General features: G+C 39.9%; 1 protein-coding gene across 6 annotated transcripts in view; it reads left to right on the top strand.

The window, feature by feature from the left end:
• ESRRG (estrogen related receptor gamma) overlaps positions 1–12,788 on the top strand; it is a 695,806-nt gene that overhangs the window by 667,560 nt on the left and 15,458 nt on the right. For all 6 annotated transcript variants that reach the window (XM_061382197.1, XM_061382199.1, XM_061382198.1 and 3 more), the window contains one exon: positions 11,695–11,964. In XM_061382197.1, coding sequence (XP_061238181.1) covers positions 11,695–11,964 — 270 coding nt within the window. The remainder of the gene's footprint in view (positions 1–11,694; positions 11,965–12,788) is intronic.

Genomic DNA, 12,788 nt, shown 5'->3' with positions numbered 1-12,788 from the left:
AAATAGTGTAAAAAAAAGACTCTTTTGACTTAATACCCTAAGCCATAAGCTAGCAACTGTGCCTCTGTTAATGCAAGCAGGTGCATTGGGAGAAAGTTTGAACACTTACCTTCCTTGAATGGGCAGCATTTAATCCAAAATCAAATTAGGGTGGATAGATCATTTCTTCTTTCCTTCTAATTTTTCATTATGTTAACTCATTTAGATATATGTAAACCATATATTTGTAGTTTTATATATATGTATATGAATATGCACACCTATGTATATATTATATAATATATAACCAATTTATTTAATATGTATAAATATACATGTATATACTACAACAGCTTATTTCTATTTTATCCAATGTGTGGAATGTGCTTTTAGATTCTTCAATATCAGAATATTATGTTGTGTCACATGTAACAAGACAAAGCAGCCATGGCTAACTTGCTCTTTATAGATTTCCTTTAATGATCGAATGCTCCCATTAAAAGTGGTTCATCTTTTTAAAAAGTTATCACGTTTCATGTGTGGGCAAAAGACAAACTCACAAAAATTTATTTTTAATTTAAAGTATATTTTGGGATCAGAAACACAGTTTAAAAATAAAATATTAGGAATTATAAAGGAAGATAAAAAATGCCGATAATGCACTGTTGTTTTAAAAAAACAACCCAAAATTATAGTTGGGATTGTTTCTCCAGCAATTCTAAAGAGGGTTAGAGGCACATCTCTCTCTTGCTAAACTCTGACAGATGATACGCTTTATTAATAACATTGTTTAGTTTATTAAAATTTTGAATTGTAAAAAAAATGTATTTGATCTGAAAATTTGTGTTAGCAAAATTCATCTTCTTGAGTTTCTCACCATGTCCCTATTTTAAATGAAAAATTATGGTTTCCAAGAGACCTAACATGTGTGTCCATAAATACAGACTCTCAGCTGAATACGTATAAAAAAATGGAAAAAACAGAGTTCGTAAAAAGTAATGTGAACCAACTACCCAACTTATTAAAGGTATTTTTTGACGTCCTGTTGATTTCCTCAAGGTCCAACCTGACTTTTTCTTAGGTTAAACGGATCCTCCTTCACTTGCCCACAGTATTTGCCTAGGGCTGTTTCTAGCTATGCTTGTTCCTACAGCAGGTGGAAATAGTTCCCCTTCAAAATGATTGCATAAGAATGGATGTACAAACCAGTTTGATAAACCTGAAACATGTCTAAGTGGCATTTAAATTACATTAACACCTACTTGTGCAGTCACAGTGAAAGGTCGTAACCAACAAGTACCATCTTCACTGCCGTAAATGCCTAATTTGCTGCTTTCAAGTGGGAAGCCACCTCACTCCCTCGTGCTGCCCAATGGCTGTCATGTTGCAAATACTTCTGACAAGTGAGTATTAGAATCCATTGTTCTAGAATGGACCGAGAGGGAGTTGCCATACCTGAATGCATTTTTATTGCATTGCCTTTTCTTTGCTGTTTTTGACTCAAGGAAAGGAAACTCATAATGAATAAAGAAAATACAGGATTGCTCAATCTGCTTGCCATTTTTTTAAAGTGTAGAAAGTGCCTTTATCAGTGACTTTGGCTTTATCAAAGCCAGATTTGGAGTCTCCTAAGAATTTATGTAAAAACGGTAGAGATACAAATTTTTATTCCAGCGAGTAGAAAGAAGCAGTGAGCTTTTTCTTTGATTCGTGACCTAAGTCAGGCTTTCAGAGAATTAAAATACTAGCTCCAGATAATAAATTTACACATTGTCAAAATAATTACACAACTGGGGTAAAGTAGAGAAATTAATTACAGATACTTGTAAATAATAAAAAAGTCGTGACATGATCGTGGAATCTGTTGTGAATGGTTATTTGTAAATATAGGAGAACGTAGTTAGGCAGTATGATTAAAATGTCAACTTTAATTACAAATTCAAAAAGAACTGGCTGAGGTTGTGAAATTTAGGCAGAACTTTATCAGAGTTTAAGTGGCTCCAGAGAAAATCCTATATGCTAGATAGGCACTTACAAGCAAAAAGCTTTATGTATAATCAGTGCCTTAATAAACACTTGTTGAATTAAAAAAAAAATATATTAGGCAGTTTTTTTGTGAAGTGTTCAAATATTTGGGGGGCTGGAGCTGGTATCTGGAATATTTATTTCTTTAGCCTCCCATTCTTGTTGAAAGCCAGTCCAGGAGTTGTTAAGGAATTTTCTATCATTCATTCGTTCGGCACATATTTATTGAGCACATGCTACACGGCAGGCAGTGTTGGAGGTGCTGCGGATACAGCAAGGAGCAAAGAAGAGAAGGTCTCCACTGGTAAGAGCTCAGAGATCGGGGAAATGCACAAGAAGGATATGGATATACCTGTTGGGCAAATGTCGTCACCCCCGCTCCCTCACTTGCTGATGTCTTTACCTTGAGCTCCACTAGCCTGTTCTGCAGCTCACCACTGTCACTGCCACTGGATGCTACACAGGAACAGTGATAAGGACAGTAAGGATGGAAAGAAATATATGCACTTGACATTAGGAATTAAAGAGAACACTTAGTGATAGATCCCTGAGAGGCTAGGGGTGAGGCAGCTGGTAGGTGGTGTTGCTGTTAATCTGGGAAGACGTGAAGGTGTGGAGTTTGACATGGGGGTTGGGAAAATGGTCTCAGTTTGCAAGGTATTAAGCCATCCACAGAGCACTTCCCAGGTGAGAAATTTTCAGGAAGTATGGAAGGAAGGGATGAGAAAGGCCACAGAGTGAAAGCAATTTCATCTTTTTTTTTTTTTTTTTTAAAGAAATTTCATCTTGTGCCAGAGAGTTTCAGTTTTGTCCTGCAGGAGATGTGGAAGCCAAGAAAACATTTGTATCAGTGAATAGCAGAGTTAGAGTTCATATTCAACAGAATGTTTGAGTAATCACAGGTAGGACAGAAGTGGGAAACACTAGCCATAAGGATTTGTGTATCCTTTATCCCAAAAGAGAAGATGGACACCCAAACCAAACCACAGAGGAAGAAAAGGAGACGAAGTGATGGGTCCATTTGGGAGGATGCGCCCAACCAAACACCCATCTTTCTTCCTCTGCATTTATTGGGTTGGCCAAAAAGTTCATTAGGGTTTTTCTGTGAGATGGGATGGAAAAAACCGAGTGGACTTTTTGGCCAGCCCAATGTACTCAGTGTGAGCCTTTTGTGGTACCCACCTACTTCACCTCGTGGTGTACTCCTCTTCATTTACTAAACCGTAAAGTCTGAGAGCGCAGGAATCATATCATCTTGTGTAATATTAGTATCATGGTCATGAACACAGCGTTTCATTCATCATAGACGCACCAAATATCAGTTGATTTGAATTGTGTTAGGGTGGAATCGCTGAAAACCTGAATGATGCAGGACTGGACCCAAACTTTGGGAAGATTGTTCCCACCTTCCATTTTACGGGTGAGAAAGCAGGAATCCCAGGAGCTGAGTCCCATGGCTAGTTGGTGGCTGAGCTGGCACCCCATGCTAGCTGATTTACTCCCAATCCAGTGATCTTCATCAGAGGTGCTCACTATTACCACACAGGCTTGTTTCATGTAAGCAGCTCTCCCATTTGTTATTCGGAGTCAGACAGCACTGGGGCTGGAAGATGCTTCAGAGATGTTTGGTCCTCATTTCACACTGACAGGTGAAGCATCAGCTACGGGTCTGTATTGGTTTCCTCTGCATGTGTGCGTGTGTGCACTCAGTATTGTCTGACTCTTTGAGACCCCATGGACTGTAGCCCGCCAGACAACTCTGTCCATGGAATTTCCCAGGCAAGAATACCGGAGCGGGTTGCCATTTCCTTTTCCAGGGGATCTTCCTGACCCAGGGATCAAACCTGAGTACCTTACATGGCAGGTGGATTCTTTACCATTGAGCCACCAGGGAAGCCAGCAGTTTGTTTGGGCTGCTATAATTATGTACCTCAAACTGAATGACTTAAGCATTTGTCTTATAGTTCTGGAGCCTAGAAGTCTGAGATCAAGGGTGTCTGAAGGGTATGTTCCTTCTGAGATCTATCCCATGCCTTTCTTCTAGCTTCAGGTAGCCTCCAGCATCCTATGGTTTGTGGATGATAATATTCTGTGTATCTTCACTTTGTTTTCCTCCTGTTTGTGTCTGAGTCTGAATTTCCCCTTCAGTGAAGTTGTAATCAGATTAGATGAGGACCCACCCTAATGACCTTCCCGGTCAGGGAAGCCTTTCTTTGCGGAGAAGGCGATGGCACCCCACTCCAGTACTCTTGCCTGGAAAATCCCATGGGCAGCAGAACCTGGTGGGCTGCAGTCCATGGGGTCGCAAAGAGTTGGACACGACTGAGTGACTTCACTTTGACTTTTCACTTTCATGCATTGAAGAAGGAAATGGCAACCCACTCCAGTGTTCTTGCCTGGAGAATCCCAGGGACTGGGGAGCCTGGTGGGCTGCCGTCTAGTCTATGGGGTCGCACAGAGTCAGACACGACTGAAGTGACTTAGCAGCAGCAGCAGCACCCTAATGACCTCATTTTAACTTGATCATCTACACAGACCTTATTTCCAAATAAGGTCACATTCACAGTCCTGGGATTTTGGATTCCAACAGCTTTTGGAGGGCAGTGATTCAACTTAACAGCAGGGGCCAAGGTAACACCCTTGGTCACGGGGAGAGATGGAACCAGAACTCAGATCCCCAGACCTCAAGGTCACTGCTCCCCACACCACAGCCTCTTCCCTCTTCTGTCACCCATAGCAGTAAACCCTTAGCTTTTGAATATTTGACATTAAAAGTTTCCTATATACTCTTTAAAAGTTTGTGGAAATGTCTACCAGCCTTAAAGATCCCCAAAGTTCAAGACAGTCGACCTGTGTTTATTTTCAGGGTTTGACTTTTATATCAAGTATTAGACCAAAACTGATGCCCACTTCTTGGGAATTTCCTAAAGAGGATAATGCCTGCATATCTGGTGGGGCTGGGCTGATTCTTCTTGGACAACTGTTCTGGCTCCTATAACACACAAGATATTTCTTACCAGTCCTACTGGGGAGAGCAAGATTCCAGTAGTTTCTTTTTTTGCCCCCAAATCAGAAATGTAGCTTCAGAATGTTTTTCCCTCCTCAGTATCTGTCTAATTCCAAAGTAAAACTGGCAATACCCTTTTATCAGATTTTTTTTGAAGAGTCCTATTTTATATATGGTGCAGCCTTTTTTTTTCTTCATGGCCAAACAAATTTTAGTCACATCAAAAAGGAGAGTTTTCCCAGGTAGAACTTTGTTGTCTTCAACTAGTACCACACACAAAAAAAGGTTGTAAGAAAAGAAAGCTATTAGAGTTTCCTCCTTGAAAGCAGCTTCTCTATCCTTGCCTCCATGACCCCAAACAATTTGTCTTTCTTCTTGGCTTAGATGAAAGGAGAGAAGTACAGTTGAGGCCAGCTCAGAGAGGGTTGGGGAAGGACTAAGGGAATTATTTCAGCTCCTCTGGAGCCTTCAGAGATGGTAGGTAAGTCGGATTTACAAAGAGAAGCTGTACTCCCTGTAGATGTTCTCTGGGTTCTTATTTTGCATTCATCTGCCCTCTCTCAGGTCCTTTTCAAAGTAGGTTGGCAAGTGTTTAAACCTGCCCACTCACAGAAACAAACAAACCAAGAAAAAAGTTCGTACCGTCATGTTGAGGCTTTCCAGTGCTGCCACCTGGGAATATTTTTCCTTAGCTGCTGTTACACTTTTAATTTTTTATTTAATTAAAAAAATTTTTTCTAGCAAGCTGGACTGGGAAACAAGAAACAATTGCTGGGACTTCCCTGGCAGTCCAGTGGTTAAGAATCTCCACTTGTATTGCACGGGGCACGAGGTCAATCTCTGGTCAGGGAACTAAGATCCTAGATGCCTTGTGGTGTGGCCAAAAAAAAAAAAAAAACCCAAACCATGAAACAATTGCTGAAGAAAGCATTTCACCAGTGCCATGTGGGCATAGGGGCGTGTTGTTGATTGCAGTGCCCAGGAGTGTGCTGATTGCTAACATATTCGGCTGTTCACATGACCAGCATAAGTGGTCAGTGAGTGGCCAGTCAAACCTGTAAGCTTGGTGAATAGTGGTAATTGTGCCTTGGACTGGTGGATACCACCTGTTCAACTCTCTTCTCTCCTCCTTTAGTTTATCACGGCTATCCAGATCATTGTACACACAGTGGTCAGTTCTGCCATGCAGATATAAAGTAATTTTTGAATCTGAGTTCTGTCTTTCTAATTTTCACATTTGTCCCATGAAACCGCTATTTTAAGATAACGGCTCTGTAAAATATCCATGAACCTTACTTGGAGTATAGAAACAGAACTAAAGAAACAGATTTCTTGTGTTCCACATATGTTGAAATGAGTGATCATATTGGCAAGAAAGGGAGCGATCCCATTTTTGTCAGTTATTCTTACGTTTCACCCAAACCAACTGTGATTGAATTTAAATGCTTGAAATCTGGGTCTCAGTCAGGCTAAAAGAATAAAGGTTCAAAGGGTAGCACTGTATGTATGTAATGCTTAGGTGCTAATATAACAAAGAGATAATATAATATAGTAGAGAGATAATAATAGAGTGATAATAATTATCTTTTATAAAGAAAATGTTTAAATAAAATGCTGCTGGTAGCACCAAAAGGATATTCCAGGTTTTCAGTTTGGCACTGGACTATTGGTAACTGTTTGCCTTGAGCCCCAACTGAGTTCTAGTCCATGAAGTTCATCTCTATGGGAAATAAAGAGAGAAAAGGTCTTTTATATATATATATATATATATACACACACATGTGCACACGTGCACACATACACACACATGAACCTGAGCCCTGTGTTTTGCGAAATCATAGAAGAAATGATATGTCTGCTCCTATTTGAGAAGAACAAGTGACTAAAAAAGAGAGTATCACTGACAAAGCTTATGGATCTGCATTTATTAGTAACTAAGGCCAAACCTTTGTGCCATTGTTATGCTTTTTTCCTCTAGTTCCTATCAACACTAGGTTTATTTCTATGAGAGTTGAAGATTCCGTGTTGCTCAGTCAGCTTCTCTCAGTGAACTCCGCTTGTGATCTCAGTGAGTTGTTATGTCATTGTGATATACATGTAATTTTAGCATGCTATGCTATTCATTGAAATGTGTCCGTTTTTGGTGGGACAGAGACACTCCAGTTCAAAAACTGTGAACAGAGAAATCAATGCCATGATTAAGTGATATTAACAGACACCCCAAAGATGTAAGAGGCTTGCTCTGTTTCGAGGAAACAGCCAAGAAGAAAATGCCTAGCAGGGGTTAAACCCAAATGCCTTCACGGCAGCCTATTTCTGTCAACACTCTGTTCAGGAAATAAACATTTATGCTTTCTGAAATGAAAGTGTATTTTTGAAGACTAGCCGTCAGATATCTTTTGCCCTTCACACTTTCAAATGCTTAGCCTTTTTGGTAAGTTGACTGCAAAGTGCATCAGTTTGCCAGGCTAAAAATAAATAAATAAAAGTGCTTGACAAGGGCCCACAGCGCCACTGTCAACCTCCGACGCTTCCAGGAGAAGAAAGCGAGGGACTTGGCACAAAACATGCTTTCTTCAGGCTTGTTACTTCAAGGGTACCTGCCTCTCGAGAAGCTTTTCAATCGTTCAAAATGATGTTATTCCCAAGTGTCATCTGGTTTATTTGGCGCACACCGTCCTGCAGATAAACACGCTACGTAACTGTGGGTTATGGTAGAGACTCATTCTGCCTGCAGAATGCCTGAGATACATTAAGTCGCACTGACTCTAGGGTGGAGATGAAGAGAGATCGGAGATGTCAGCAATATGCCTGGGATGGACTGGAGCTGGGGAAGAAAAAAATGTGCCATGGTATCAGTGTATTTTAAAAAGCTGTAATACAGCTAAACATTTAAAACTATAACCTGTCACACACTGAAGATTAAGATGCCGGGATGTACAAAACATGAAGTGCCCATGACACCACGGCAAAGCATGTTTTATTTCACTTGGCAAAGAGGTTTCTCGCCAAAGATAGCTAAAGGTTGTAGATACGAAGGACCTCTAACTTGTAGTCCAGTAGCTATAAAACACCACTGAAGGCCCAGTAAAAGCACAAACAAATAATTATCATTTGGAGGCAAGCCTGTGTGCACCAATGGAGCAGTCGTGTTTTGAGAAAATTCCTTAGACTCAGTTCACTAAAATATGCATTTTCATTTAGCTCTTGGTCACTTATGTTTTTCTACTTTGCTCAGGACTACTGATAAAATTATCACTTCATCCCTGCGTCTTTATGAGTGTAAAATAGAACTAGCACTCCTAAAGGCCAGGAAGGACATTTTTGAGGAATTGAAATATCGTCTCTGTTTTGGGTTCAGCTGCCTTAGCGCTCAGGTGAGCACAGCCAGCTTATAACAGGGCTGTTTAACTGTTATCCAAGCATTTGGGCAGGACAGTTCTTTGTGACAGCTTCCAGATTGCAAGGGTTTGGGAGGAAAGGGTTAAAATGTTGGGATCCAGCTATTTCTGGACCAAGAAGAGATAAAAGTCCAGACTTTATTTCTATTGTGTAGACCATAGGTTGTCCTTTCCCTTTGGTTTGGCAAAATTACACCTCCTCTGATCAGCTTGAAATAGACTTGAGGCTCTCAAGCGGACCTTTTGTACTACATCTATCTTTATGTGCTCCCTGACCACCCCCACCCTCCAAAAGGAGAACCTTTTCTTTACCCTTTTCCTTGTTTTTATTTCATTAAGAAGTAAAAGGCCAAGTTCGGTTCACACACACACCCACCCACCCACCCACCTACCCACCCACCCCTAGAAGGATCAAGTCACAGGATCAACCTAAGAAAATGAAGTTTTATTGTTTTGGGCTTAATTAAACCCCCCAAGAAATGTGTGAAACATTGTCATGGCTGAAAAAAAATTGTTCATTTGTAAATCACAGGGACAAAAGGGCCCCCGTGCAACTTTAAAGTTTCCGTGCACGTAAATGTCGATAGCGTGCCTGCTCCATCATCAGCACTAAATTCACATTGATGCCTCTTTTCTTCTCCGTATTGATCCTTCCATGAGAACGTAGATTTGTATCTGTTAATTAATGCGTCCTGAAACAGCGTTTGTATTAATCAGGCAGATAAGAAAAATTGGATGCCTGCATCCTCCTGACAACCGTAAAAGTGCTGGCCCTGATAAAATCGTGGACGGACCTCAATAAAAAAGTTCCTCCTTCCACTCAATAAACTAATCATCCTGCTTTTAATTATTCGGCAGAAAGATGTGTGGAGATTGGAGAATGTGTAAATCTATTTACTAACAGCAGTGTCTGGGCTGGAGAATAGGGCTGTCACAGGAAGGTGCTGCAGGCTATGCGCTCTGTCCATCTGCCGCTGCAGAAAAACTGCTGCTTGGGAGCGTGAAAAGGAACAAGGATACGAAGGCGAATGGAAATTACCCATCTCCTTTTGCTCAGAACTTCCTAGATGACTATTTTTGCGTCTATTTTAGTTACAAAAGAAATTCCTGCTTAGTCTCTCTTCTTAGGTATTTGCAGGACATCTTTTTCTTGCAGTGGGGGAATGGAAAAAAGATCAATATTTGTTTGTTTGATTTTTGGTTTATTTGTTGTAAAACATTCTCAACATGAAAAGGAAATGGAGCCACATCTACTCAGATTCGATCGTTATTTTTCTCTTTGTAATCCCTGTTAAAAGTTGTGACGTCTCTAATTCTAAGCAGACATTTATTCATGTAACCCCATATTTTGGTGACAAAGAAAGAATAGAGAAAAAGGAAAAAGAGACATAGTCCAACAGAAGATCAGTTAAGTAATATGTAAGCAACTTGATGAAGAAAAAAAATGAAATAAATGCTTTTTACGTGGGCCTTAAGAAAAGCTGGACTAATCCCTCTTGGTGATTTTATTAAACACTTGAAGGGAATGGTACCAAATGTCCAACCACTAGTTTCCTCCAATGGGCCAGGAAATAATTTCCTTTTCTTTATCATGCTATAGTTGCTACTCTCACAGGAAACATGAATAATCTGTGATGAATAAAAATGATTAAGAACAATAGCCAAAGGTAGGAGCCTAAGAAAGCTGAACAGCAGTGGGTATTTATGATTTGGGTAATAGGTTCTAGAAAGGGAGTAATAACAGATTTTATAAGTTGCATTATGAATACTTTCTTCCTTCTGTGGAATTATTGGTGGCAGAATCTAAAATCATGGTACCATTGTCCTCAAAAACCATAGATACGGTGTGTTACCCTTGGAATTCCTGGCATAACCTTGAAATGAAGGTGAAGTTTTAAGAAAACTTTTTTTCTTAAGGCAAAAGTAAGCAACTGATCATCAGGTTATCTCCACTAAGACTTCTTTTAGAGTCTGGGTCTAATCCCTCTAAAATTTAAATAGATATCTTTACTCCTAAGTAGGTTTAATTGTCCTACTTCATGTTTCCCTCTTGATCCACATTTTCTTTTTAATTTTTTTTAACTTGTGTTTTCTCAAGTTCAGAAGGGACTTGAAGCATGTATGTATAAATGCAGACCAGGTTTAGGATTGAAGCAGTCATCCAGGTATTTCAGATAAAAATAGCATATCATATAGCTACACTTATAGAATACATATTATAAAGTAGTGTTTGGCAAAACAGAAATTAGGGTACAAGGAAATTATCTTGCTCAAGGTGACACAGCCAGTAGTTCAATGGAGCGGATACTGAAGTTTAGGATCTGTCTCTGCTCACACTTTGTTCATTGCACCTCCTGGTCTCCATTTTAACTTTTTAAATGAGTGGATCCTAATATCAAGGATAAAATGTGGCTTCTCTGTTTGGTGAGGGGACCAGTCTGCAATGTATTCCATCCTCTTTGATACCAATAATCACCATTTAAAAAAGGAATTCATGCTAAATGTCAGTGGGGACAGAATATCCAATTAAGAAAGCTCTTTCAGGTGTAATCGTACTCAACACTCGCTGTGCTTGTGACTATTACAGAGAAGTGGTTCCAGATTGCACTCTACTGTGTGGCCTAAATTGTTGTCCTTTATTTGGGGCTTCTGTTTTTTTGGGGTTTGTTTTTCACTTTCATGTTTATCAAGAGCAGTTTTTGGAGATGAGGTAGTTGATAGTTTGACTTCCTATCAAACTATCAAGCCTAGTAAGAGTGGCTCAAATGGTAAAAAATCTACCTGCAATGCAGGAGACCCAGGTTCGATTCCTGGATAGGGAAGTTTCCCTGGAGAAGAAAATGGCTACCCACCCCAGTATTCTTGCCTGGAGAATTCCAGGGACAGAGGACCCTGGCAGGCTAGAGTCCATGGGGTCACAAAGAGCCAGCCATGCCTGAGCGACTAACACTTCCTTCCATTTAAGACATTCTTAAAGACTTCCACTAGAAATCAATTGTATTTCATGATTGCATGGTATTTCAAGAGAAAGAAAACTACCTCTTATCTATTATATTCCTGTCAGCTGTGTCTGAAATATGGCGAAAACACCAACAAGTTGAAGCTGGTTGGTGCCTTTTACTTTGCCGTTGGCAAAATGGGTAGAGGAAATTTTAAGAGCAGCTAATCAGAGCTCAGCATAATTTTGAGCACCTATGCAGAAGCTGACTACCATATGAAGCTAATATTGCATTATGATATGATGGCTTTAAAGTAACTTGATCTGCCTATATCCCCATGCAGGCTTCTCCACGCTGTCCCTGGCGGACCAGATGAGCCTTCTGCAAAGTGCTTGGATGGAAATCTTGATCCTTGGTGTCGTGTACCGATCTCTTTCCTTTGAGGATGAACTTGTCTATGCAGACGATTATATAATGGATGAAGACCAGTCCAAATTAGCAGGTCTTCTTGACCTAAATAATGCTATCCTGCAGCTGGTAAAAAAATACAAGAGCATGAAGCTGGAGAAAGAAGAATTTGTCACCCTCAAAGCGATAGCTCTCGCTAATTCAGGTTGGCATATTGACATGGTTCGTTGTTATATTTCCTAATATGTCAGTTCTGCCCCTTCACTTACCTTCTTCTTCAGGGATTTACTAGACCCAGCTGTAAATTCTGAGTCAGCAAAATTATAATCCTCATAGCTTTCTAGGGAAAATTTAGAAGAAAAGAAAAACCAACTTAAAGGGAGTTATTTTTATTTTATTTGCTTATTAAGGGCTGTGTCCCTTAAACCACCAAATTGTTCATTAACACAAATCATGGCAAAGCAAAAGCAAAAGTGGCAGTGGTGTAAATGGACACGCTCAGGACAATATTAGGTCCTTTGTCTTATTTACACAAGTGAAAATAAGTATGAGTTAGACATGCAAATCATTCCCCTACCTTATAATGCAAATTTTTTAATTGGAATCATATATGTTGTGTTGCTTTTCATTCTGGTTATCAGAGAATACTGTTTTCTTCCCTTCTGGAATTCTCCAGCAGTCGAATTCTGCAAAGGAGTATTTCCCTTAAAGGTATTACCTATGTAGTAAGGGTTAAGAATTATGAGAATAAACGGTCTTTACGTGAGAACTGAAATGTGCTAAAATAGAGAGCAAACTCTGATAAGTAAAAATCGTTGCTGCTTTGTTGTTCTTGCCTTTGTGCCTCTTTGGATGCTTGACTGTGGTCTTAAGTCTCTCTCAGCATTTGCATAAAGTCCAGGATAGATCCCTCCTTAATGACGTGCCGATCTTTAGATACCTGCGTCAATAACACGCTCTGATGCTATGTACCATTGACAGTCACATCGTGCCCCTCCATCTGCTTTTGTTTTGACCCTATCTTTGAAC

Source organism: Bos javanicus, chromosome 16 (assembly GCF_032452875.1).
Source record: "Bos javanicus breed banteng chromosome 16, ARS-OSU_banteng_1.0, whole genome shotgun sequence".
In the NCBI taxonomy this organism is placed as follows: domain Eukaryota; kingdom Metazoa; phylum Chordata; class Mammalia; order Artiodactyla; family Bovidae; genus Bos; species Bos javanicus.
This window is presented reverse-complemented; position numbering and strand designations above follow the sequence as displayed.